Source organism: Mytilus galloprovincialis, chromosome 9 (assembly GCF_965363235.1).
Source record: "Mytilus galloprovincialis chromosome 9, xbMytGall1.hap1.1, whole genome shotgun sequence".
NCBI lineage: Eukaryota > Metazoa > Mollusca > Bivalvia > Mytilida > Mytilidae > Mytilus > Mytilus galloprovincialis.
Window position 1 is genome coordinate 52,698,882 of NC_134846.1, and position 24,212 is coordinate 52,723,093.

At 33.3% G+C, this 24,212-nt stretch overlaps 1 protein-coding gene across 2 annotated transcripts; it reads right to left on the minus strand.

Annotated features, from left to right (window-relative positions):
- LOC143045266 (chitinase-3-like protein 1) lies at positions 1 to 23,789 on the minus strand. 2 transcript variants are annotated; one of them, XM_076217644.1, is made up of 12 exons: positions 23,698 to 23,789; positions 12,915 to 12,969; positions 10,726 to 10,909; positions 9,675 to 9,927; positions 8,713 to 8,837; positions 8,172 to 8,295; positions 6,118 to 6,303; positions 4,883 to 5,002; positions 2,096 to 2,247; positions 1,528 to 1,787; positions 628 to 1,020; positions 1 to 283 (listed from the first exon to the last, which is right to left on the minus strand). In XM_076217644.1, the coding sequence occupies exons 2-12, from the start codon at positions 12,967 to 12,969 to the stop codon at positions 87 to 89; spliced, it is 2,049 nt and encodes a 682-aa protein (XP_076073759.1). In that variant the 5' UTR covers positions 23,698 to 23,789; the 3' UTR covers positions 1 to 86. The 2 variants fall into 2 exon arrangements, with proteins under 2 accessions (XP_076073759.1, XP_076073760.1); XM_076217645.1 differs by lacking the exon at positions 23,698 to 23,789 and adding an exon at positions 22,129 to 22,171.
- Between the last annotated feature and the right edge of the window lie 423 nt (positions 23,790 to 24,212).

The following is a 24,212-nucleotide window of genomic DNA, read 5'->3' on the forward strand; positions in this document are numbered from 1 at the left end:
TTCGATTGTGAAATTAATTTTATTTATAAAATAACATTTAATTAAAACACTAAATATACTGTTCTGTCTTAGTTTCTCCATTCTCTTTATCCGCCGTAGTTTGTACAGCCTGGAACATGTATTGGATAATCACAGCCTACCGTTTGTTCATTAAATACGGTTCCTGGAGCACAGAATTCATGGAAAGTGAGACCAAAAGAACATTGGTAGAAATTTCCACAGTCAGTTGGGTCTCTGTAGTGACCATCAGACTTGTTTTTACAGAATTCCTGTTTATTATTTCCTGAATAAAAATATGTGCATGTCAGTAATTAGGAAATTGATATATTTTATTCACAAACGAATTAAAATAGGCGTTGGAATTTTTCCTCTTTGAATTTGTTTTCTGTCAATATAACTTTTAAAAAAAATTATTGAATTCAAAGTAAAATCACAAAAATACTGAACTCCGAGGAAAATTCAAAACAGAAAGACCCTAATCAAATGGCAAAATCAAATAATAAAACACATCAAACGAATGGACAACAACTGTGATATTCCTGACTTTTAGTTTGCTTTTTATCTTTATTTGGTTATCATTTTTTCGTGCTTGTTACCACGAAACTGCATGGAATATTTTAAACTTACCATTGGAAGGAGCCTGAGTGACAGGTGCTTGTGTTACTGGCGCCTGAGTAATCACAACAGGAGCTTGAGTTACTGGAGCCTGAGTAACAGGGGCTTGAGTAACAGGGGCTTGTGTAACAGGTGCTTGAGTACCCATAGGTTTCCTCGTTGTCACGACAGGGCCTTGTTGGTTTTGATTGGTTGAACATTTTACATTGTATGGCCAATCACAGTACGCAGTTGCAGAATTGAATAGTAATCCGCTGGCACATTTAACTTCGAAAGCTAGCGTGGCAGCACAAATATAATAACCGTCACAAGAGGAAGGGCTTGGATAAAATCCACTAGGTCTGCCATTACAGTTAAAGTTGGTAGTAAGGCCAATGTGGTGTGACTGGTGTGTTGGACGTGGAGCTGAAAATTATGAAAGTAAATTGTTTACTTTTACATCATGTTCTAAATACAAGAACAATACCGCACTTGTAGATCAAAGATTTGTGTGTTTGTTTGCAAAAAATGAAAACAAAACGTTTAATAATTTCATGCGTCCGAAGAGCTTTTCTTGATTTATCTTAATCAGGAACGCTCAAAGCCAAAAAAAAACTGAAATCCGAAGGATGTGCAAGTACCGAAACAGTTGAAGAGCCATATGAACAAAATGACTTAAACAAAAAGCCAAATTCATCTAAGGTCAACTTTGCCTGTGGGAGTTGAATCCTTAGTTTCTTTATAATTTCAAAATTCATAAACGGACAACTTTAGAAAAATACATTGTTTGGCAACGTTCAATTCGTTGCTGTGTTGTTTGTTTCATATTTTCTTTGTTTAAAGTCCTCTTGATATTTTTTTTTTATGTAGGACTATATCTAAAGTAGATTCGGTACAAAATTTCACAATTAATAGATATGCAAAATAGAATACCTTTTGTAGTCACTTGTTGGGCTTGTGTTGGCTGTGGTGTCCATGTTGGCTGTGGTGTCCATGTTGGTGCTGGTGTCCATGTTGGTCCTGGTGTCCATTTTGGCCATGTGGGTCCTGGTGTCCATGTTGGTCCTGGGGTCCACCATGTTTTCCATGTCGGCTGTGGTGGTTGTGTGGGTGGTGGTTGTGTTGTTGGTTGAGGTGGGTTCCCAGTAGGTTGTGGATTTTGAGTTGTTGGTTGGCCGGGAGCATTTGTAACCCTGAAATGAAGGAACAACATAGCTAGTTGACATTTTTACTAACTGGATCCTCAAATAAATTTCGGTTGTCTGATAAATCCAGCCATTTGTTTCATATAACGTTGGATGTATGGACTAACCGGACGAACGGAATAAGCGACCTATGTCGTATTATAGTGTACTCGACAAATTTGATTTTTATTTTTATCACGTAATTTCTTTTGATAGACGTTAGAAAAATAAAATAAAACGAATGAAATGTTATAAAATGTAATTACTTTTATATTTTTTTAAATGTTTATATATTACAATTTCTAACTATCACTTACGGTTGTACATTTCCACTTCCACCTGCAGCCAATTCTTCATTGATGGCATGAAGTAAAGGATACTTCCCCTCTCCACATGAACCACTGAAATCGTCAAGATCTAATGCCCATACCATAGTACCACCAAAATGATGAGCCTTGATGTACTTCACCTAAAATATATACATATGTCACAATTTCTACAGGTTGATTTTAAATATATATTGTAATGATATTTATCCACAATTATTAAACACTACAATTGAATGTCGTGAATTGTGAAAAAATGGGTGTCAGTTTGATGAAGTGTGATAACAGAAGAAAATCAACAACTTGATAAGACTTTATGAAAAAAAAAAATCCCCCACATTTTCTGCCTCTTTTTTCATCGTTTTTTGTTTTGTGTAGTTTTTGTCGTTTTTGACTTTTTAGATTTTTTTGGTTCTCACTACCTTAGACCCGTTACTGTGGGTTCATTTATTTTAATGGGTATCAAGGAAAACTTACAAGTTCGTGGATATTTAATTTAATCGTTTAGCCAAAGTTGGCATGCAAACTTATATGAACTTTGTCATTCGTTAAACATTTAATTTCGTGGTTCGCCTATACCCACGAAATCCACAAAATTTGGTATTCAACGAATAATAATGAATCAACAGTACTTTGATTATTTTAGGTGTTATCACTTTGTAACATTTATTTTGTCTATCAAATCACACATGTCTAAATATAGATTTGAAACAAAATAGTGTTGAAGAATGTTTAAATTTGGATTTTCTCAAATATCTTATGACGCCATACAACCAGTGATTTTAAAACTTTATATATGTCGTGTACATGTTATTATTTTGTACAGGTTATTACCTGTACAAACATTTTATACAAATAATTACTTGCATGAAGCCATCATACAGGTTATTACTTGTACAAATACATTTGTACAAGTAATTACTAGTACAATTTTTACTGAGAAAAAGATAATAACTTGTACAAATCATTATTTTACCTTTGTCTATTTGAAGTTCACAACAAATCGTTTCTCTTTTAACACATAATTCATTACTTGGCCAAAAGGAACAAACTTTCAATGTGTGAGTACATTTTATATAACAAATATATGAGCAAAACTGGACAGTTTAGTAGTCAAAACTAAAGTGTAAAGATGGAAAACAGTATAGAAAAGAAATTTCATGATGAAATAACTAAATTGTTTGATGATAATAAATCTTATAATAATTCAATATTTAAACGTAAAAGAGAGACTTACAAAACTTTGAAATTTTTGAAAAACTAAGGTTAGTAATGTAATTGAAGCAAATTTAAGTTCCAAAAAGACTGCACTTCAAATATATTTCTTAAGGCAGTATGATGTTTTAAGTACAGCAGGACTTGAAAAAGTTATTGGTAAAAGAGGGACGAAAGATACCAAAGGGACAGTCAAACTCATAAATCTAAAACAAACTGACAACGCCATGGCTAAAAATGAAAAAGATAAAGGACACGAAATAATTTATTATTGTACAGTAGATGAACTTTACTCTTTGATTAGACCTGCATATTCTGGAGTTGACCATGGAGCGAGGCATCCAAAAAATATATAAAAAGTTTAAAAAAAGTCGCTCTGAAACCAAGTGGATCATGCACCACCAGGATCACCAAATCCAGTGTACTGCACACGTTAAAGACAAAAAGAGCAGCTGGAGTGGCTTACCAACTCACTGACATTTTTTTTTTACCTTTGGGAGCTCCACATATCTTGCAAAGTGATAATTAAAGTCAATGTACGTCTAATGTAATTACAGAAATTAAACTTCTTTGACCAGAGCTGAAATTGGTGCATGGTAGACAACTTTACCCTCAAAGTCAGGGGTCCATCGAAAGAGCAAATGCTGAGGTTAACGTCAGGAAAGATGTACAATTGCTTTCTTTAAGTGGTGGCCAAGGCCATGTTCACTGCAGCTTTCGGGTGGCTGTAAGACATGCAAATGTAAAGACAAAAGATTGAAATTGTTGTGTAATTCCAGATGTCATGCTTCCTTGTCGTGTGCAAACAAATAAGATATTTAATCTATTAGGTTTGACTTTTGTTTCCAATATAGGATATTATGTATGCAACTTTTTGTAATGATTTATGTTTGAAAATAAATAGTAAAAGGGTTACAATTTATTTTTGCTTTTAACGGCGTTGTCACTTTCCCATAAAGTCTGTATTTTAATTAAGTGACAACAAGCTGTTTAGCTAAATTTGCCAAAGGTGTCATGTTAGTTTATGTTATTTCTCTGCGTCCGTCGTTCGTCTGCCAACTTTTAACATTTCAAAATCAATACTACTAAACAATTGAAAAGAAATTCCAGACTGACAAACTCAAAGATAAGAGTTTTTTTAAATGAGAAGAAACCAATATAACTTAAAGTTAGTGAGTTGTACAAGTTATTATCTTTTTCTCCACAAAAATTGTACAGGTAATTAATTACCTGTACAATTATATTTGTACAAGTAATAACCTGTATGGTGGCTTCATACAAGTAATTACTTGTATAAAATGTTTGTACAAGTAATAACCTGTACAAAATAAAAAAATGTACATGACATATATACCTTTCAATCCGATATCTACGGAATACGGAAGCCCATTTAGGACCACCCAAAATATAATTTGAATTCGAAATCACGAATTTAAATCGTCATCACGATTTATATAATTCGTAATAACAGATTTAAAATCGTGATTTTGTAGACATCACCTATTACTGTGATGTCTCTGTCGTAAGTATTTCAAAAATCTTTTTCTATAAAACAATGCTTACTTTTTCTTTTAAGCTATCACGATCGTCGTATCCAACCCATTCTGTTCCTTTTACTGCGTATGGACTTTTCTGCTCAGGAATGTAATGCTTAACTCCACCGGATTTTAACATTGAACAAATCTAACAAAGAGATGAAAACAGCATTAGACATATTTGAAAATGCAGCTATCCCAACTGACAAATAAAATGCAAACACTTAACAATTCATGCTATTTATATTATGACAATAGAACAAAATTCAGTTGGTCGAAATGATTTAATAACGCCTGTAAGGGGACCAAGCTGCAAAATATATATATTAGAAAAAGGTTTGTTGTTCATCTAGATTTGTGCATGATATTTTAATAATTCAACGACTTTTCTGTTTTTATTACCATTACATAAGCCTTTCAATCAGTATAAGAAAAAACACTATAATATTTCCATTGTTGTTTGGTCAAAGTAACGTGAATTCAATGATCAATAAGTGTTTTAAATTTGATAGCTTTAACTTCACAAAAAAATAGTTTGTCCCAATAAAGCCGACATTTTTTGGTTCCTCAAACCTCTTGCATTTAAGGAAACACATGCAAAAAAACTACCAAAATAGATCCGTTTTGACGTTTTGTAAATATATTTGCATATAGCTTACTGAATAACATAAAAACAAATGCAATAAGACGTCTTCTATAATGATGTTGTGGTTGGGTAAAATGTTTTAAGTCAAACTTAATTTATAGCTAAATATGTTTCATAAAATGAAATTGATGCAAGTAAAAAACATTTTTGGGAAAATTGAGAATTGAAATGAGGAATGTGTCAAATAGACAACACCCCGACTAAAGAGCAACACACAGTTTAAGTCCACCAACCCGTCTTCAACACAACTAAACATTCCCGAACCTAGAGGCGCGCTTCAGCTGGCCCCTAAACACAAAGGTGTACTAGTTCTGTGAAAATGGACATCACACTAAACTCCGAAAAATATAATTGAACTAAAATTAGAGAAATCATACAAGACGAACAAAAGCTAGTGGCTCCTGACTTGGGACTGTCGCAGAAATGTGATTTCTTTTTTAATTTTAATTTTATAAAAAAAAATTGAGTAGTATGGCAAGTTTTTGTTGAGTCGAGTTAATTTAAATAAGCGTATGCCATCAAAGAGATGTCATAAGTGTATACACAAAATAAGTTTGAACATTTTTGGTAAATATGTGTCTTTATACAATATATCAAGCTAAACGGTTTATATGTACCTCATAATAAGATTTGAATCCTTTCTCCCTAGTTAACAGACCAGCGGGTCCGGCTCCTCTAGCAGGGGCACCAAGACCTGAATTGCTAGGATTTGCCAGTGTAAAACTTCTACCATACAATCCAAGTCCGACATTTATCATTGAAGGAGGTACTCCTTTACTTAAATAATACTTAGTGACCCAGTCCTACAAAGAAATACTTGACATTAACGGTTGAAATCATCAATTGAAAAAACAGCACTCTTCTTTTTTTTTTTACAAATATGACGAATCAAACTTAAAATATACAAATTGAATTAACTGTTTAAAGTCAATTAAATTGCTCTTCAACTTTTGATTTTTTGTTTTTAATTTATTGATTCTAGTCACTGATGAGTCTTTTGTAGACGTAAGACGTAAACAAAGGAGTAGGTCCGGTAAGGGCTGATTTTGGCCTTAAATTTCAGGTTCATTTGGACACTTTTTAAACACTTAAGTGCCTATTTCATTTGATTCAATTAGCTTCTGTGAAAGATTTTAACTGAGTTACTCATTAAATCTATCAAATATGCCAAAAAATATCACTTTTCAGATGGTTTTTGTCAAAAATGACCGTGTTCATTCTCAACCTTTATACATTTGTATATGTAATGTATTATCATCAAATACAACTTACATTTCAATATTAAAAATGAACACAAATGCGGCCACTTTCATTTAAGACGGAAACCGTCTAAAATTTACCTAAAATGCTAAAATTGTGAAGATTTCAGTAATTCATCATGACTTAATGATGCTAGTGTCCGATATATGTGCATTGTATTGTCAAAAACAGCGTATATTTATGTAGCAGAAGCATTCTACTTTCCAATAAATAACTAAAGGTTTAAATTTTAACAATTTTGTAAAACTGCTTTATTTTGGGGACAAAAAGGGGTCTTACAGGACCTACTTCTTTAAAGGATATCTATAATAAGTTTTTTTTTTAAATTATGAAATCCCATTAATAATTTTGATTTTAGATTTGGAAAAGAAATGATTCGTCAAATTTTCAATATTATCATAATATCATATTTAGAAATAACAATGATCAAATATATGCGTGCCTTCGTATTCTTGTTTTATATTACAAACAGACAGTGTGTGTGTGTGTGTGTAAAGTGATGTTTTTAAATATAGGCAAACATTGGACTGTTATTCTCATACAGCTTCTTAAACATACCGGTAAGATTATATGACGAAATAAATAGAACTATACAAATAGTACATGCATGCATGTTCTCAGATACCATCTCCAATATCAAAATCACATAATGCAGAAATGAATCTTATATCCCCCCCCCCCCTAGCTATTCAAAATCAAAGATTAGGAACATAATTTATCATAACCTTTAGGTTATCAAATAAATGATATTAATCTCCTCCATGACAGTCTTGAAAATAAACTAACTATTAAAAACACAATACTACTAATGGTCAGTGTTTGGGTCAGTTGCTTGTCATAATGCAACACAGTTTAATATAGAACCATTTGGGAAAAAACAGAGCACTCCTTTGGTCAGAAAACATTGTCAAACATCTAAACATACTATCCACACTGATCTGTGTCCACACTTGTATGACGAACAAAATAATACGACATGCTGAGTAACATACTTATACGCAAAAATAAACTGTATTGATATAGGTTTGATGCATAAGAAACAGGTCAGGGTGTCAAAGTTTGTTATCTATTATGTTTGTTCGAAATGGTAAAATAAAATAACTCGACCTTGTAAACAAAACACTTGCTGTGCTATTAAAGGTTTTGCCTTGTAGTGCTGTAAAGCAATTTACTAACTATATTAATGTACTATGCACTAACTAACTATATTATTGTACTATGCACTAACTATATCAGAGTACGATGCACTAACTACACTTAGGCAGTGACAGTACCTTTATAAATTAAGCTCTTACACAGTGTAAGTACTTATTATATTAATGTACTATGCTAACTATATAATTAAAATGTACCATGTACTTACAATATTAAGGTACTATATACTAATTATATTACGGTACTATGTACTTACAATATTAAGGTATGTTTTATTTCCTGTTTCAGATGGGTGACTGTAAAGTGGGGAGTTATGTCCAGTTTTATCTTCCCAGCTTCCGTGCAGGTCATATGTCATCAAATTAATCATGTCCAAGTACCTGTAAAAAAATAAATATTTCAGTAATATGAAAGTGGAAATTTGTTTTAACGCGAAATCTAGATTTGAAATTCTGTAGAAAAAAATATATATTTCTAGGAGGTGCATTGTAAGGTATCTATAGTCATAAGAAAAACTAGTAGATGTCGTAATAATGAAGATAAGACAGAGGACATACATATAATATAAACTTTTGTACATATGCAAAGAAATAGAGGTACAAATACAGAGAAATTGCAGTTAGATTGGTGAGTTTTAATTTTACTACAAATACGAATATATATGGTGGTCTTTTGGTTTATAAGATAATCATGCTATTATCTGTAACTCATTATGCAAATGGCATAGTTTGAAATATTGTTTTGCATAATGAGTTAACATATAAATGACATAGATTATTTTTTTAAATCTGACATACTTGACTATTTCTGGAAAGTTATATCCGGCATCTATGTTTTCCTTGCCTGCAGGTGTAGCAGCTGATAAAAGAAGTGCTGGTTTGCCACTGGTTTGGGCTTCGGCGTCAAATTCCCTTCTTAAAGTCTGAAAAGGTAGATGAGAGGTTATCAAAAAGACTTTGTTACAATTAACCTACTATTAATGGAAGATGATATTAAATATCCATGACATGGACAATAATATTCACAGAGATAAATAATTAATTTTCATAAATTATACAATATTATGTATTTGTCACTCTTAACCATTTTTTGTTAATTTACCACAATGGTAAACAAAAGAACAATTTTGCAGCATGTATGTATTGGAAAAAACATTTATGGTTTTATTCTCTAAAATTTTAAAGTTAAGGAAAAACTCTATATATATTTGGAGGTGCTCTTTATTAAAGGAGACTCATACTAAGAAGAAGAAGTATCGAATTTGACAATGGTTCTCTCATTCATTGTGTTCACCTTACAAGAACACAGGAAAATAGGTACCCAGTTGTATGATTCTAAAAAAAGTCTGAAATGTGAATTTTATATCCTTATTTTTTCCAAGATTTCGACTGTTTTAGAAACCTAAACATCATTATAGAATCCCTTTTCGTAGAATGCTTTAAAAACAGTACAAATGTTTGTACATAGTGTCCATTTTTTAAAGAATGCCACTAAGTTATGATGGTGGTACAAATTTTCTGCACGCAAGACAAAGTATACATTGGCACATCATAAATTATGACACTGTTTGAATACTAGTATTCAAAATAGTATGTACATTTTAATAAGTTTTCAAAGAAATGGGACCATAAGGGACGAATTTTGAAATTTTCAAAAACATTTTTCCTGTGTCATAAAAAAATTCTCTATAGATATACACACATTTTACCTCATTCGCCACATTGATTTAACTGTAAAAGTGAAAATGGTTATGACTAACCTTTAACAATTCGACGAATTTTTGCTTATCTCCTGCAGGACTTCCTCGGTTTCCTGGGTACTCCCAATCAAGATCAAGACCATCAAATCCGTGATCCCTTAAGAATTTCACAGTGGATGTGGCAAATTCTTGACGACTTGCAGCAGTGGCAACCATTTTGGTGAAAGGAGCGGATCCCATGTTCCAACCACCAACAGCAAGTGATAGTTTCAAGGCTGGGTTAGTTTTCTTTAAGTCAGTAAATCTCTCATACCTTATAAATTGTATAATTATTCATACGGTCATTCATAAATTCGGGTAGTTAGGGATAAATACTCGGTGACAAGCATTCCTGCATTCAAATTTAAAAAAAAGAACAATAAATCAGAATGTCTGAAAAATAAGGACAAATTGGATGAAGTTCAGAGTGTCATTGGAAAAAGAGGATATTCTGAATAGGGAAAAACATGGCTCGACAACAAGCCATCTATTGGTTCCTTAAAAATGTGCATCATTCTGAACACATGTACCATGGCTGCATATTTATACACCCAGCACAGCCAAACGGACATGTGTGTTGTTGACGGACGAGAGAGGTTCAGGTAAATATATATATATATATATATATATATATATATATATATATATATATATATATATATTATATATAGGCCATGTTCATCCTTTGTGACTATAATTTGAAAAAAAAATCTACTAATTCTATATATATATGAGACCAAAAAGAAAATTCCGTCCTTAATTATAGACAAATTATATGTTTATGATCAATATATTAATTTAAAAAATTGTCAAATCAATTGTAGTATTTTGGGATATACTGCATCTGCTTTATTTTTTGGGGCGGATTCAGATATATTGAAAGGAGGGGCGGGGCCCGTAATCCTAAAAGTAAAAATAATCCCTACAATGGAATATATTCAGCCGAGCAGAGTGAGACAAACACAATTTTTGACGATTCCATTATAGAAAATGGATATATTTTCTAACTCTAGGGGGTAAACGCCCTCTACGTCCCCTGAATCTTCCAAAGTGATTTTTAAACAAAACTTACATCCCCTTCATCCAAGGAGTACTTTCGTCATTCCATTCATATGCGTGTAATTTATTTCCCACCATTTTGGCGAATGAGTAGATGATATTTGTACAAAGTGTAGGGTCTACATTCTCAGGAAAAAACTTTCCTGCAGCGTTTCTATATTGTGCCCAGTTCGTGTAGTAGCACACTCTTCGGTAAGCTATAAAGTTCAAAAGGAGGCTGTTATATGAATGAATGTTATTGGATATTATTGCGAGATAAAAATTATTCAGTTCTATGTTCTGTATATTTGGCGTATATGCAAAATGTTCCACCACAATACAAATTTTCCGAATATGTCTAAATAATTCCGCATGGTTGAAACTTTTTTGTTGTTGTTACGATTGAAAACTGAGAGGCCTTTGTGTTGATGGTTATATGCAGAAATGTGTTGCAAATACCGAAATGAAAAACATTTAATTAAACTGAGACATAAATCATTTGATTTAACATTTCTTTCTAATGTATAATTCCTACGTAACTGTAGTTGCCCTTATTCTCAGAGCTTTTACACTATTTGGTATTCTTAATATGATATGTATAGATATTATTTGCGACTTCATACAAAATATGATAAATATATCACAAGTAGCTCCTATCGAAATAATCGTCAATCTTATATGTGCTGATAGTAATACAACTTTTTATCAAATATCAATGTTCTATCCCTAATCGTTCCTATATATATATATATATATATATGTAGGACTCTAAAGTGCGATGGGGACGCTAAAATGCGATGGTAACGCTAAAGTGCGATGGCCTACGCTAAAGTACGATGGTTTGATACACTAATGTGCGTTTTTCTGCAAATACATCGACGTTATAAACGTTTGAAAGCATTATGACGAGAATGTTTGTCCAGATTAAGGATTTTTATTACACGAGAAAAAAAAAAAACAAGAGAAGAAAAAAAATAAATGATCACAATCTGGAATTTTTGGTCGTTCCTGGAATAGTTTAACTTAATTTATGAAATTGTAGAAATAACTTTAATCAAAACATTTACTTTCTAATTGAATTATTCAATACAAAAAAAAAATACTATACGGTTTGTTATTTCTGTTAAATAATAAATACTAGCATATGTCAATTAGACAGCAACCTAACAAACAGATTTATAGTATCATCATACTATATGATTGCCAATATACGACAACTATCTATCTTCGACCTAATGTCATTAAAATATGAAACTTTAAGTATGATCTTTAACACTGGGCATTGTCTTATAACATAATATTTTTATTAAAAAAACGACTTCCACTACATTCCAGATGTACAAACAATACTTCTGTGTAACCATTACACATTTTAAACAACTATCGTACTTTAAATAAACATAAGAAGATGTAGAGTAAACTATCCATTCAATCCCAAATGCCGTTCATGTATGCGGCTAATAATCATACGGCCGTCAAAGTAAAGCATTGGTCCATGCCACTACAAGCTATATAGGGTTATACAATGACCAGTGTAAAACAATTCAAAAGATAAAGACTACGGCTTGACACATAATCAAAACAATTTAAACGAAAATGTGATAGGAACTCAGCAACAAACGAAAACCATTGCCTGAACCACATTCCCGTTACACCATCGGACTTTAGCGTGTCAAACCATCGCACTTTAGCGTGATTTCTAATCGCACTTTAAAAACAAACAACCATCGCACTTTAGCGTCCGACACCATCGCACTTTAGCGTCCGACACCAACGCACTTTAGCGTAGACCATCGTACTTTAGCGTGACCATCGCACTTTAGAGTACCATCGCACTTTAGAGTCCTACATATATATGTCTCGCTTTCCGCGGCTTTCGTCACAGACGAAACAAAAACAAACTACAGGACCCTGCTTATTTTTTTGTGAAATGCTTTCTTATACCCATAAAAGGAACAAATAAAATGTATTCACTACCACCCTCCCCGTCCCCACAAAAAAAAATAGTAATAAGAAAACAACACCAACAAAACTACAAAACTACTAGTCAATGATACAAAACACGCACAATATCCTATAGTGAAACTTTTGCAGAGTTACTACTCAGCAAAATTTGAAGGAGTGGATGTATGTTATATTACTGATTTGGGGAAGGTATGCAATTATCTCTTTTACTATCTATTTTTCTTTCCCGCCAAAATAAACATAAACATTGTAACTTACCCGAAGCTACGCTAACTGCTGCAAGAATCACCAGAGTTACTCGGAGGAAATTCATCTGAAATTTATAAATCGCTCAATTCGTTCAATTGTTCACATTTAACAAAGTAATATACGTATGACATAAAATTGTATGATAACAAACGCAAAGTTGGTGGAATTTATAGAAGTAAAGGTGATAAGATAGTTCGGAGGTTATATGATTATAGTCGATACTATCTTTAAAATCCTTTTGCATAGTGAGACTATCGATTTGAATAGTCTTAAGGTGTGTGACCCCTTCTGTAGGCCTGCGTATTACGCAATTTTTAAGGTGCAATAACATCAAAACATCAAAAATGATAAATACAAGAGATCTAAATAGAACACAAAAAAAAACGTTTCTTGTCGTCTGCTCAGCACTCTGTAAATAAGGCAACTGTAGTTTACCGACTTTCAAATCCCTTTAATCGTTTAAGCTGAGGTAAATCAATTGTTACAAACAAACCGATGGAATCGGTAATGCTTTAAAGAATATAACAGCTTTGTGAGCGCTCAACCCGGCCTCCCCTAACTGTGAGTGGTGAGACAGCGCAATATTTAAGCTTCAATGTAAAAAGTAGTTGGACAAGGTTCGTCTTATTAAATCGACATAATTCACAAACGCAACTAACAGAAAGACCCTATTTCGACTAGTTCAAGTTCGAATTTCAACTAATAATTAAACCATGTTCCTAGAAGAATTACACTTAAAAGACCTGTTGAAAGACATAAGCAAACAGCTATCGTCTACATAGAAATTGTTTGAAAATAGTTTGTGTTTTTATTCAGTTTCTAAAGCCTCGGTCACACCTTAACGGATAGCTCGAACGAATGTCTAAAGCCTCGGTAACACCTTACCGGATAGCTCGAACGGACGCCTAACGGATAACTTTTTTTCAATCCGTTCATGTCCGTTAGACGTCCGTTCTTATCCGTTAGACGTCCGTCCATATCCGTTGCATGTCCGTTTAGCGTACAGTTTAACCGTCGACGTCCGTTCTCCCCGGTGGAAAATTTTGAATATTTATGCAATTTACATGTATTATTATTGTCGCCTTTAATTTTTCCGTATATCTTGTTCGTCCGTTTTATCCGGTACGCTTCCGTTAGGTGTCCGTTTTATGCGGTACTCGTCCGTTGGATGTACGTTCGACATCCGTTCTGTCCGGTACGTTTCCGTTTCTCGTACGTTACATATCCGGGGTGTGTCCGTTATGCATTCGTTACATGTCCGTTTTATTCGGTCAGTACATCAACGGACTCCCAACGGATAACAATTTTGTTAACGGACAACTTTTATTTTAGGCGTCCGTTCGTGCTATCCGGTAATGTGTGACCGAAGCTTAAGGGGTAAGAGTTTCCAAAACAAATTCTTCTTTAGCTGTCTACTGATATAGTCAAATTATCAAAAATTCCCTGAGTACTTTCAAAATTACCAGTTGATACACATTTGTTCATTGGTTTTCTCCGGTGACCTTAAAACTTTCTTACACCAATGGACATACTAATATATTTGACCTACTAGAAACAAACTTCGCCTATACAAGATCTGATTCCCCAAGATTACATTATTAAGTCTCCCAAACAAAGTTTGGAGACTTATCGTTTTTGCTCATTAAGTCTCCCAAACAAAGTTTGGAGACTTATTGTTTTTGCTCAGTTCTTATTATTAAGGTCTTTCCTTTCTTAAATGGAAAGACCTTACTGTATTTCGTTTGTTTATTATTATTAGGTCTTTCCACTTTTCTGTGGAAAGACCTATTGTTTTTCTTCTGATTATTTTTTTTTTTTCTTCCGCCAAATTTTGTTCTTGCGATAAACATTTGTTTCGCAATATGTCGCTTAGATATTTGGTATATGATATCGAACAGTTTATGCACTTCTGAAATTTACCCTGCGTAAACGAATACTTTTCTTTGTAGGAGTTATCTCCCCAAACACTGTTTTCCTTGTTAGCGCATCTCCTTCGCAACCGTAAAAGATTATGACAAATTTATTTTACAAAATTGCTCGTTATATCCTTCGCATGATTTGTCCTATTTTGACCGAAGCGATATGACCGCTCCATATGAGAGTTATTTCCCTTTTTGTATTTGAAATTTTGAAATGTATTTTAAACTGGAACACCATAAGTGATAGAGACAAAGGATCTTTTGATTTGAGGTCCTTGGTCCAAAAAAATGAAAATTAGGTCAAGGTCAAAGGTCAAGGTCATATTCTAATTTTTGAATTTGTCTTATTTTCACTCATTTTCATTAACCTTATAAGATATCGACAAATTATTTTTACTAAATTGTTAGTTGCGATATGTCGTAACTTAATAATTTTGGTTGAAAGGGTGCGTAGACAATAAATGGGAGTTTTAGCCCCTATCATATCTAAAATTATGCGTAAAGTGATATAACTTATTAACCATACATATTAGAGACCTAGGGTCTTTTGATTTGAGATGATCAGTTAGTGACCTTGAAATTGAGGTCAAGGTCATAGGTTAATTTGACGTTCTAGATTATGACCTTTGCTTAAAATTCATATCTGAACATCAGAAAGCCATAGGAACTGAAATTTTAGACTGATTTTTAATATTTTAATATCAAAATAGATATTTACTGGTGGAAAGACCTTCAATTGTTCTCTGAACAATTGGTTTTTAATTATTATTCTTTTTCTTCCGCCGTTTTCAAAGTCAATCCCCAAGAAAAGTACGCAAGATATCAAAATAATCTTTAGTACCAAGTATCGGGTCAATAAAAGCTATCTTGTATTAAGGGCACCGAAGTGTACTATTTACGTTATAGGAGTTATCTCCCCAATTACAAAAAACACTGTTATCGCTATAACTCATGAACTATAAGACTTAGCGGCAAATGGTTTTTTTTAAAATGTTCCTTGCCAAATGATACAAGTTCAAATAATTTTAACCGAAGCGATCCAGTGACTTATTATAGGAGTTATTTCCCCTTGAATATTTTAATTTTCGATATGCATATAAATCTCATGAACCGTAAGTCGTAAAGACTGCGGGTCTTCAGATTTGAGTTCATTGGACCAAAACTTAAAAATATAGGTCAAGGTCAAAGGTCAAGGTCATATTTTAGATTTTCAAAAGTTTTTCATTTCCCTATAACTATTGAACGGTTATAGATACAGAAAATTTAAGCAGTGAAAAATGATTGGTACTTTAAGGGGCAACTTTTTTACATTATGACTATATTGATTTTACCATCATGTAAGGGACATAACTCCCACTAATGGTTTTTAAAAAGCCATTTTTAGGCAAAACTCTTAAACAAAAGGTCCTTGACCCATAGGGTCTTTTGCAATGACCTTGTGGAGCAATGACCTTGACGAAGGTCACAAGGTCAAAGGTCAAGGTCATCAAATTATGTGGTTTTTGGCACTATTTAAACAGTTTTATGTGTGTTCGAATCCAAACCAACCAACCAACCAACCAATCAATCATTTAATCAATTAATCAATCAATCAATCAATCAATCAATCAATCAATCAATGTTTCCGTTTAATGTGTTTCATAAGGGATCCAAGGTGGGGTTTTTTTTTGCTTGTTTTAATTGAGCCTATTAAACGTGTTTAACCAACCAACGTGTTTAACCAGCATATTTAACCGACGTGTTTAACCAACCAACCAATCAATCAATCAATCATTCAATACATGTTTCCGTTTCATGTGTTTAATACGGAATCCAAGGTCTCTTTTTTTCGCTTGTTGCAAGAGACCCTGTATCAAGTGTTTAACTAATAAACCAACCAACCAACCAACCAACTAATCAATAAATTTATCAATCAATATATATATGATATATTTATTTATGACAGTATAATTAAAAGAAAATGGAAGGAAAGACCTATCAATTATTCAAGAAGAATTGAACTTTAATTTTTATTATTCTTCTTCTTCTTCTTCGTCTTCTTCCTCTTCCGCCACTTTATAAAATGAACTTGTCCGCAGCGTTTCTCCCAAACCGCTTGTCAGATTGACTTAGGATTTCATAAAATGGTAGACTAGTATGTCTAGGTGAGCCATCAATCTTTCGTTTGTTCATTGGGGTCTATTAAGGGGTATTTTGGGGGGTAGAAAGGAGGGAAGGGTTTACTATAGAACCCTACGGGATTTTATTTTCCAAACTTTTCAAATGAATATAATTTGAAAACTGTAAGTGATAGATACATGCAGTCTTCAGAAATGATTACAGGACAATAAAACAAATCACATGAAATATAGGGGAGTCCCTGGGGGTCATCCCCACCCCGTTCAATTTGAGAATATGCTTTTATCTTGTAAGCGGTCCAGATCCCCACCCCTAAACCATATATATTCTTGAATGGTACAATAAAACAAATCAAAAGAAATTAAAGGGAAGTCCCCGGGGGTCATCCCCACCCTGTTCAATTTGAGAATGTGCTGTAATCTTGTATACGGTCCAGATCCCCACCCTAAACCATATATATTCTTGTAGGGGACAATAAAACAAATGGAATGAAATAAAAGGGAAGTCCCTAGGGGCTCATCCCACCCCCTCTTGTTTGAAAACTTGTAAACGGTCAACATCCCCACCCCTAAACCATATATGTTCTTGTATGGGACAATAAAACAAATGAAATGAAATAAAAGGAAAGTTCCTAGGAGGTCACCCCACCTCCTCTTGTTTGAAAACTTGTAAACGGCCAACATCCCCACCCCTAAACCATATATATTCTTGTATGGGACAATAAAGCTAATCAAATGAAATTAAAGGGAAGTTCCTGGGGGTTGCCCCCATCCCGTTCAATTTGTGAATGTGCTATTATCTTGTAAATGGTCCAGATCCCCACCCCTAAACCATATATATTCTTGTAGGGGACAATAAAACAAATGAAATGAAATAAAAGGGAAGTCCTGAGGGGGTCACCCCACCCCCTCTTGTTTGAAAACTTAAAAACGGTCAACATCCCCACCCCTAAACCATATATATTCTTGTATGGGACAATAAAACAAATCAAATGAAATGTAGGTAAAGTCCCTGGGGGTCACCACCACCCTCTCCTGTTTGAATACTTGTAAATGGTGGAGATCTCCACCCGTAAGCCATATATATTCTTGTATGGGACAAAAAATCAAATCAAATGAACATGGGACCATATGAATGGCGAGTTATGGGAGCTTTGTTTGGGAGAATTCGTAACAGCATCCTGTTACAATTACTTCTTGTTCTTATTGTTTTTATTCTTCTTCTTCTTCTTTTTCTTCTTTTTCTTCCGCCACTTTCAAGATGAACTTGTCCGCAGCGATTCTCCAAAACCGCTTGTCAGATTTATTTAGGATTTCATAAAATATTAGACTAATATGTCTAGGGGAGACATCAGTCTTTCGTTTGTGCATTGGGGTCTATTATGGGTTATTTTGAGAGGCATAAAGAAGGGAGGGGTTTACTATAGAACCTTATAGGATTTTATTTTTTTTAATTTTCAAATGACTTTAACTTGAAAACTGTAAGTGATAGACACACCCAGTCTTCATTATTGATCACATGACAATAAAACAAATCATATGAAATATATGGTGAGTCCCTGGTGAGTCCCTGGGGGGGTCACCCCACCCCCTTCAATTTGAGAATATACTATTATCTTGTAAACGGTCGAGATCCCCATCCCTAAATCAGATATATTCTTGTATGGGACAATAAAACAAATTAAATGAAATAAGAGGGAAGTCCCTGGGGGTCACCCCACCCCGTTCAATTTGAGAATGTGCTATTATCTTGTAAACGGTCGAGATCCCCACCCCTAAACCATATATATTATTGTATGTGACAATAAAATAAATCAAATGAAATAAAAGGGAAGCCCTGGGCTCACCCCACCCCCTCTTGTTAAAAAACTTGTAAACGGTCTAGATCCCCACCCCTAAACCATACATATTCTTGTATGGAACAATAAAACACATCAAATGAAATATAGAGAGAGTCCATTGGGGTCACCCCCACCCCTTTGTGTTTGAAAAACTTAAATGGTTGAGATCCCCACCCCTAAACCATATATGTTCTTGTATGGGACAATAAAACAAATCAAATGAAATAAAAGGGAATTCCCTGGGGTCATCCCCATCCCCTCATGTTTGATAAAATGTAAACGATAAAAATCCCCACCCCTAAACCATATATATTCTTGAATGGGACAACAAAACAAATCAAATGAAATAGAGGTGTCCATGGGAATGGCGAATTATGGGAGCTTTGTTTGGGAGACTTCGTAACAGCATCCTGTTACAATTACTTCTTGTTATTTATTTGTTTTTATCTTTTATTAATATTATTCCTCAAAAATATTCTACGAAGTATGTGGTCTCTAGCTTGTAAAAGAACACAACTCTTAAATAAATCCAGAATAAACCAGGGATTATATTTTTCGAGCATCTATTTCCTCTTGTTGACACTTTATAATCTTTCTTCAAATATGAAATATACAATTGCCCTGAGATTCTGTTTGTTTATTTAATATTTTCACGCCATGTCTAAAAGATCGGACATTTTAATCTGTCCACTTTGTGTGTCGCAACTCAGTTTAATATACTGTGTTCAATTTTAAATTTTGAGTTAAAGTGACGTCAAGTTGAATTTCAATGTACGTCATATTTCTAAGCTGAAATAGTTTTTACAACAAGAATATAGATATCATAGATTTATTAATACTTTACTTCAGCTTATCACAAATATAGACATTTATGCAATAATTATAATGCGTATCGGCAATGTAATTCATAAAGCTAACAAGGTTAGGAATAGTCCTTTAAAAATATTTTTGGCTATTAAGACTTATTGAAAAAAGTTATATTGTACTGTTACGTCTGATATTTTTTGGATATACATCACTAAGTTTTAATTCCGGGTGTTAATGCGTTGAAATTGTGTTATAACAATGAAGTAGAAGCTTTTCCTGTACTGATTTTATTGAACGTTATATACGAGGTGCGCTGATCCCCTGTCCACTGATCTCAACTAAAAGAAGAAGGATTGAAATGTTTAAAAAGTCAGGAGTCTCGTCTGTAGTTCATGTCTTAGAGCTAATTACCTAATGAGTTGCATATGATAAATTGGATTTTTGAAATAATTATGCCCCATTTATGGCCATTATGTTTTCTGTACTGTGCGTCCGTTCGTCCCGCTTCAGGTAAAGCTTTTGGTCGAGGTAGTTTTTGATGAAGTTGAAGTCCAATCACATGTTCCCTATGATATGATCCTTCTAATTTTAATGCTAAATTAGAGATTTTCCCCCATTTTCACAGTTCACTGAACATAGAAAATGATAATGCGGATGGGGCATCCGTGTACTATGGACACATTCTGGGTTTTTAAATGCTTTAAGAGTAAAACTTTGGTTGTCTTGCTCTACATTAATTTGGAAATAAGCTCGAAATTTTTAATTTTTCTTTTAGTATTTGGTATTGATAACACCTATATTTGATACTTTTTTAAAAATAAATTTCAATATCTAAAGTCATATGAAACTTCAAATTAAAAAAACATGATGCATATGTTTTTTTTTTTTTATATCTAAATGGCTAGTTTTTGTTATTAAACTATTGTATATATACTTTTTTCCTCAAGAAAATTCTATATTTGTCCAAATTAAGAAGAAATATACTTGCTTTCAGTAAACAATTCACCGATATGTTTTCCGTATGCAGTGAATTCAGCGCGACCTTTCTCGTAAAATTCCGGTGATCGCAATACGCATGAATCTATTGAAATAAACTATTTTAAAATTGAGAAAGGAAATGGGGAATGTGTCAAAGCGACAACAACCCGACCATAGAGCAGATTATCTTATTGTACATTTTATACACGTGTTCAATATCCATGCTTCTCTGTTGTTTGTTTACTATAAAGGTGACAATCGGTGAACTACGGCTTCAGAACACGACAATTAATTAGCTGCCATATTTTTACATCATAATAGACAGAGAGATCTTTTGTTGGACGAAATGGATCCGTAAAAGTAGACAAAATCGTGTACAGACGACTAAGTTTATGATATATACATGCATTGCTTCAAGAATAAGATAAACATTATTTTTCACCAGTCACTCGTTTCATATGACTTTGAGAGTCGCGACGTTTTAAAACGTAACATATTGTATTGACACAATGACGACATCTATATGTTGGTAGGATATGTATGCATTTGTCATATACTAGTATGCCAAGTAATAATTCGCATGCGATATTTTCGAAATGTACAGTACCTGGCCTAGCTGTATGGAAAATACATGACATGGATTTGATATATCATTTGCACCGAAAAAATAAAACTTCTCGAAATGTGCAATCTTAGATGGACCAATCGAACTCTTTATTTAAACAAATTATAAAAATTGATGAAATCTAAGTAGATATGCGTATTAAGATCTTTTAAATTAATAACCATATAAAAAAAGGAGATGTGTTATGATTGCAAATGAGAAAACTCTCCACAAAAGACTAAATGACACAGAAATTAACAACTGTAGTGCACCTCGTATGGCCTTCAGCAATGAGCAAAGCCAATACTGCACAGACAGCTATAAAAGTCCCCTAAATGACAAATGCTAATTACTGAAATTAGTATTGCTGTGTTGCCAACGAACATAGTACGTCAGCACCATCACATACTTTAAATGAATAAATAAACTATCCAGGAGGTCATAGATAGCCAACTAAAAATCTACACAGTATATCAACAACTTGAAGTAGGAGTTGTTATCGTATTTTTTGCGCAGATATTTTGTCAATATTTTGAAAGAATAAACAATCCAAAAATAAATATTCGATAGGGCAACGAACAATAACCCAATTGTTTTAACATTCCATAATTACTTGATTTACATTTGTTAAAACGAACAACTAATGTCATCCTCAAATCAGCATAACTTAATTTCCAATACTTAAAATTTGAATGACAGTAGAACAGGTGAGAACTTGTACATACTTGAGATAAGGAAAGTCATTCAAAGGCCTAAACGTTCATGCCAGTATGTATGTCAAGGTATATATATGGCATATCATTTGACCTTAAGTACAAGAAAGGGCACGTCTCCGTGCAAGAAAAAAGACAAGGAAAACTTTCTTAAAATGAATAACCTATTACATATGTCTGAGTCATTAATGATTGACATTAGCGAAACAAATACGGTTCTTTAACACACAAAAAGTATACTTGCTTATTTTGTGAATGCTCCCTATAGTCTCCGTACTGTGTGTCATACTGTGCGTTATGCACAACAAGTACTACTTTTAAAACAACGAGGTTATAAGGAAGTATTTATGAGTTTGAAATTGTATGTTAAAAAAAATCCCATTAAATTTTAAGTACGGATACATGTGCATCTTATACACATTAGAATATTAATATACACGCAAGCTTATATAATTTAACATTTTTTGGGAGCGACGTTCAACAACAATTAGCGATGCACACGTAGTTATATACAAAATGTTCCCCAAATGAACTAACATTCAAAAAGGAAAACTATAGACCGCAGTCTGGGCGATAAAGCATACTGCATGTTACATGTCAATCAAGTACGAAAATATATCTCCATTTCTAATAGTCTAATGGTGTCGGGATACTTTAACCTACAGTCAAACCTGCTTTTGAGAGACCACACGTATTAAGCAAAAACCTGTGTCAAAACACCACAAATTTAAGATCCCTCTGTAGTACATTTCATATAATTGAACCTGTATTAAAATACCACCTGTCTTAGGAGACCACCTTTTTGCTCTCCCTTTAGTTGTCTTTTTAAACAGGTTCGACTGTATAAACAAATTTTAAGCATAACATTTTAATGTGTTTCAGGCTTATCCATTTTGTGAAGACTATTTTGATAGAAAATTTCAAATTGTGAATGTGTGTCTTAAAATTTGCTATATGAGGGGCATGTGCTTACTAAACTTTCGAGAGCCGAGTGGACAAATTTTGGATAAACACTGAGATGAAATATAACCATAGAGCAAAAGCTGACACGTGAACCGGAACCGGAACAAGTCAGCAAATAAAGATCTGAGCAGTGGGATGACCAACGGCTCAGGAAAACGAGATATTTTACCAATTTGCTTTCCATCGATAAAAGTGGGGCTAGCTTTGTGATGTCCTTCATTTTCATCTTTTATATAAATCCGTTGAGATTTACAAATATACAAATTTAGCAGTTTTGTAAATTAATAGTAATAATATAACAGAAGGTACCACGATCCTGGTTTATTGAAATCTGAAAAACATTCAGACCTAATAAAGGCAATATTAACTCGCGAGAGGATAACGAAATCGGAGATCTAATGTTAATTATATTGGGTTAATCTAGTTTTTGGAAACTTATAGAATTTTGGAAAATTTGATGCTGGTGGCATTCTAAAGTTTCTCGGAGTTATTCATTAACAACATCTTTTTAGACTCCGAGCGACTTAGAAATTGGCATAGTTCATAGAATCAAACCTGTCTTTTGTTGCTCTTATCTTTCTAACTTTTAGATAACATGAAGTTACATACATGTATGTGGTTGGTTGCTGTCTCAATGACATATACTTCACATCTCATTGTATCATATAAATAAGATACATAAAACATTTTGGTTGTCTCTGTTAAAGTGATAAAAAAGCGCAGTACGAAACAAAAGGCATGCTTTCTAAGATAAAAGCATTTTGTAGAAGAAATAAATATGCCATTTTATAAAAGCTATATTATGCACATATACCTCTTATGAAGAAAATTTAAAATGGTTGTATAGTACCTTTGCTATCCCATGCGTTGACTTTACTAGTCGGTTTGGGAATGGAAATCTGATAGTGACCTCAATGTTTATCTATCTATTTATTCGCTGTCTTATCTCTTTTTAGTTAAGTCAGGGATTAATCCATTTTTGTCTCGATAATTCTCAATTCTTTTGTTGTCAGTGATAATATAAGAGCCGGGATTTGTATGTAACGGATATTTGATTTGAATTACCAATATCTATAATAACACTATTCTAGTTGTGGAATTTCAGTTAAATCTTATTGCTGATGTGAGCATCCACTCGAAATATGGAACCAAGATATTTCCATTAAAATTGTTCTTCCAATCTGGAGTACGAGAGATGATAGGTATACTCTTGTGATAGCTTGATGCACGTGTACTATATATGTCAAATATTTTTTTTATCAAAGATCAAGTTGAATTATCAATAGCTGCAGTTTAGGACTAATTATATAAAGTTCGTTTCTGAATCATATCGACATTTTTATTCGAGGAATGACAAGAGGGAAA

What these genes read in the sequence shown, in the direction of transcription:
- LOC143045266 (XM_076217644.1), bottom strand. Translation starts at nt 12,969, where the DNA reads ATGAATTTCCTCCGAGTAACTCTGGTGATTCTTGCAGCAGTTAGCGTA. An exon ending in ACTCCTTGGATGAAGGGGAT is followed by an intron (nt 9,928 to 10,725) that starts GTAAGTTTTGTT and finishes ACAATTTATAAG; the next exon opens with GTATGAGAGATTTACTGACT. An exon ending in ATAAAACATACCTTAATATT is followed by an intron (nt 6,304 to 8,171) that starts GTAAGTACATAG and finishes ATTTCTTTGTAG; the next exon opens with GACTGGGTCACTAAGTATTA.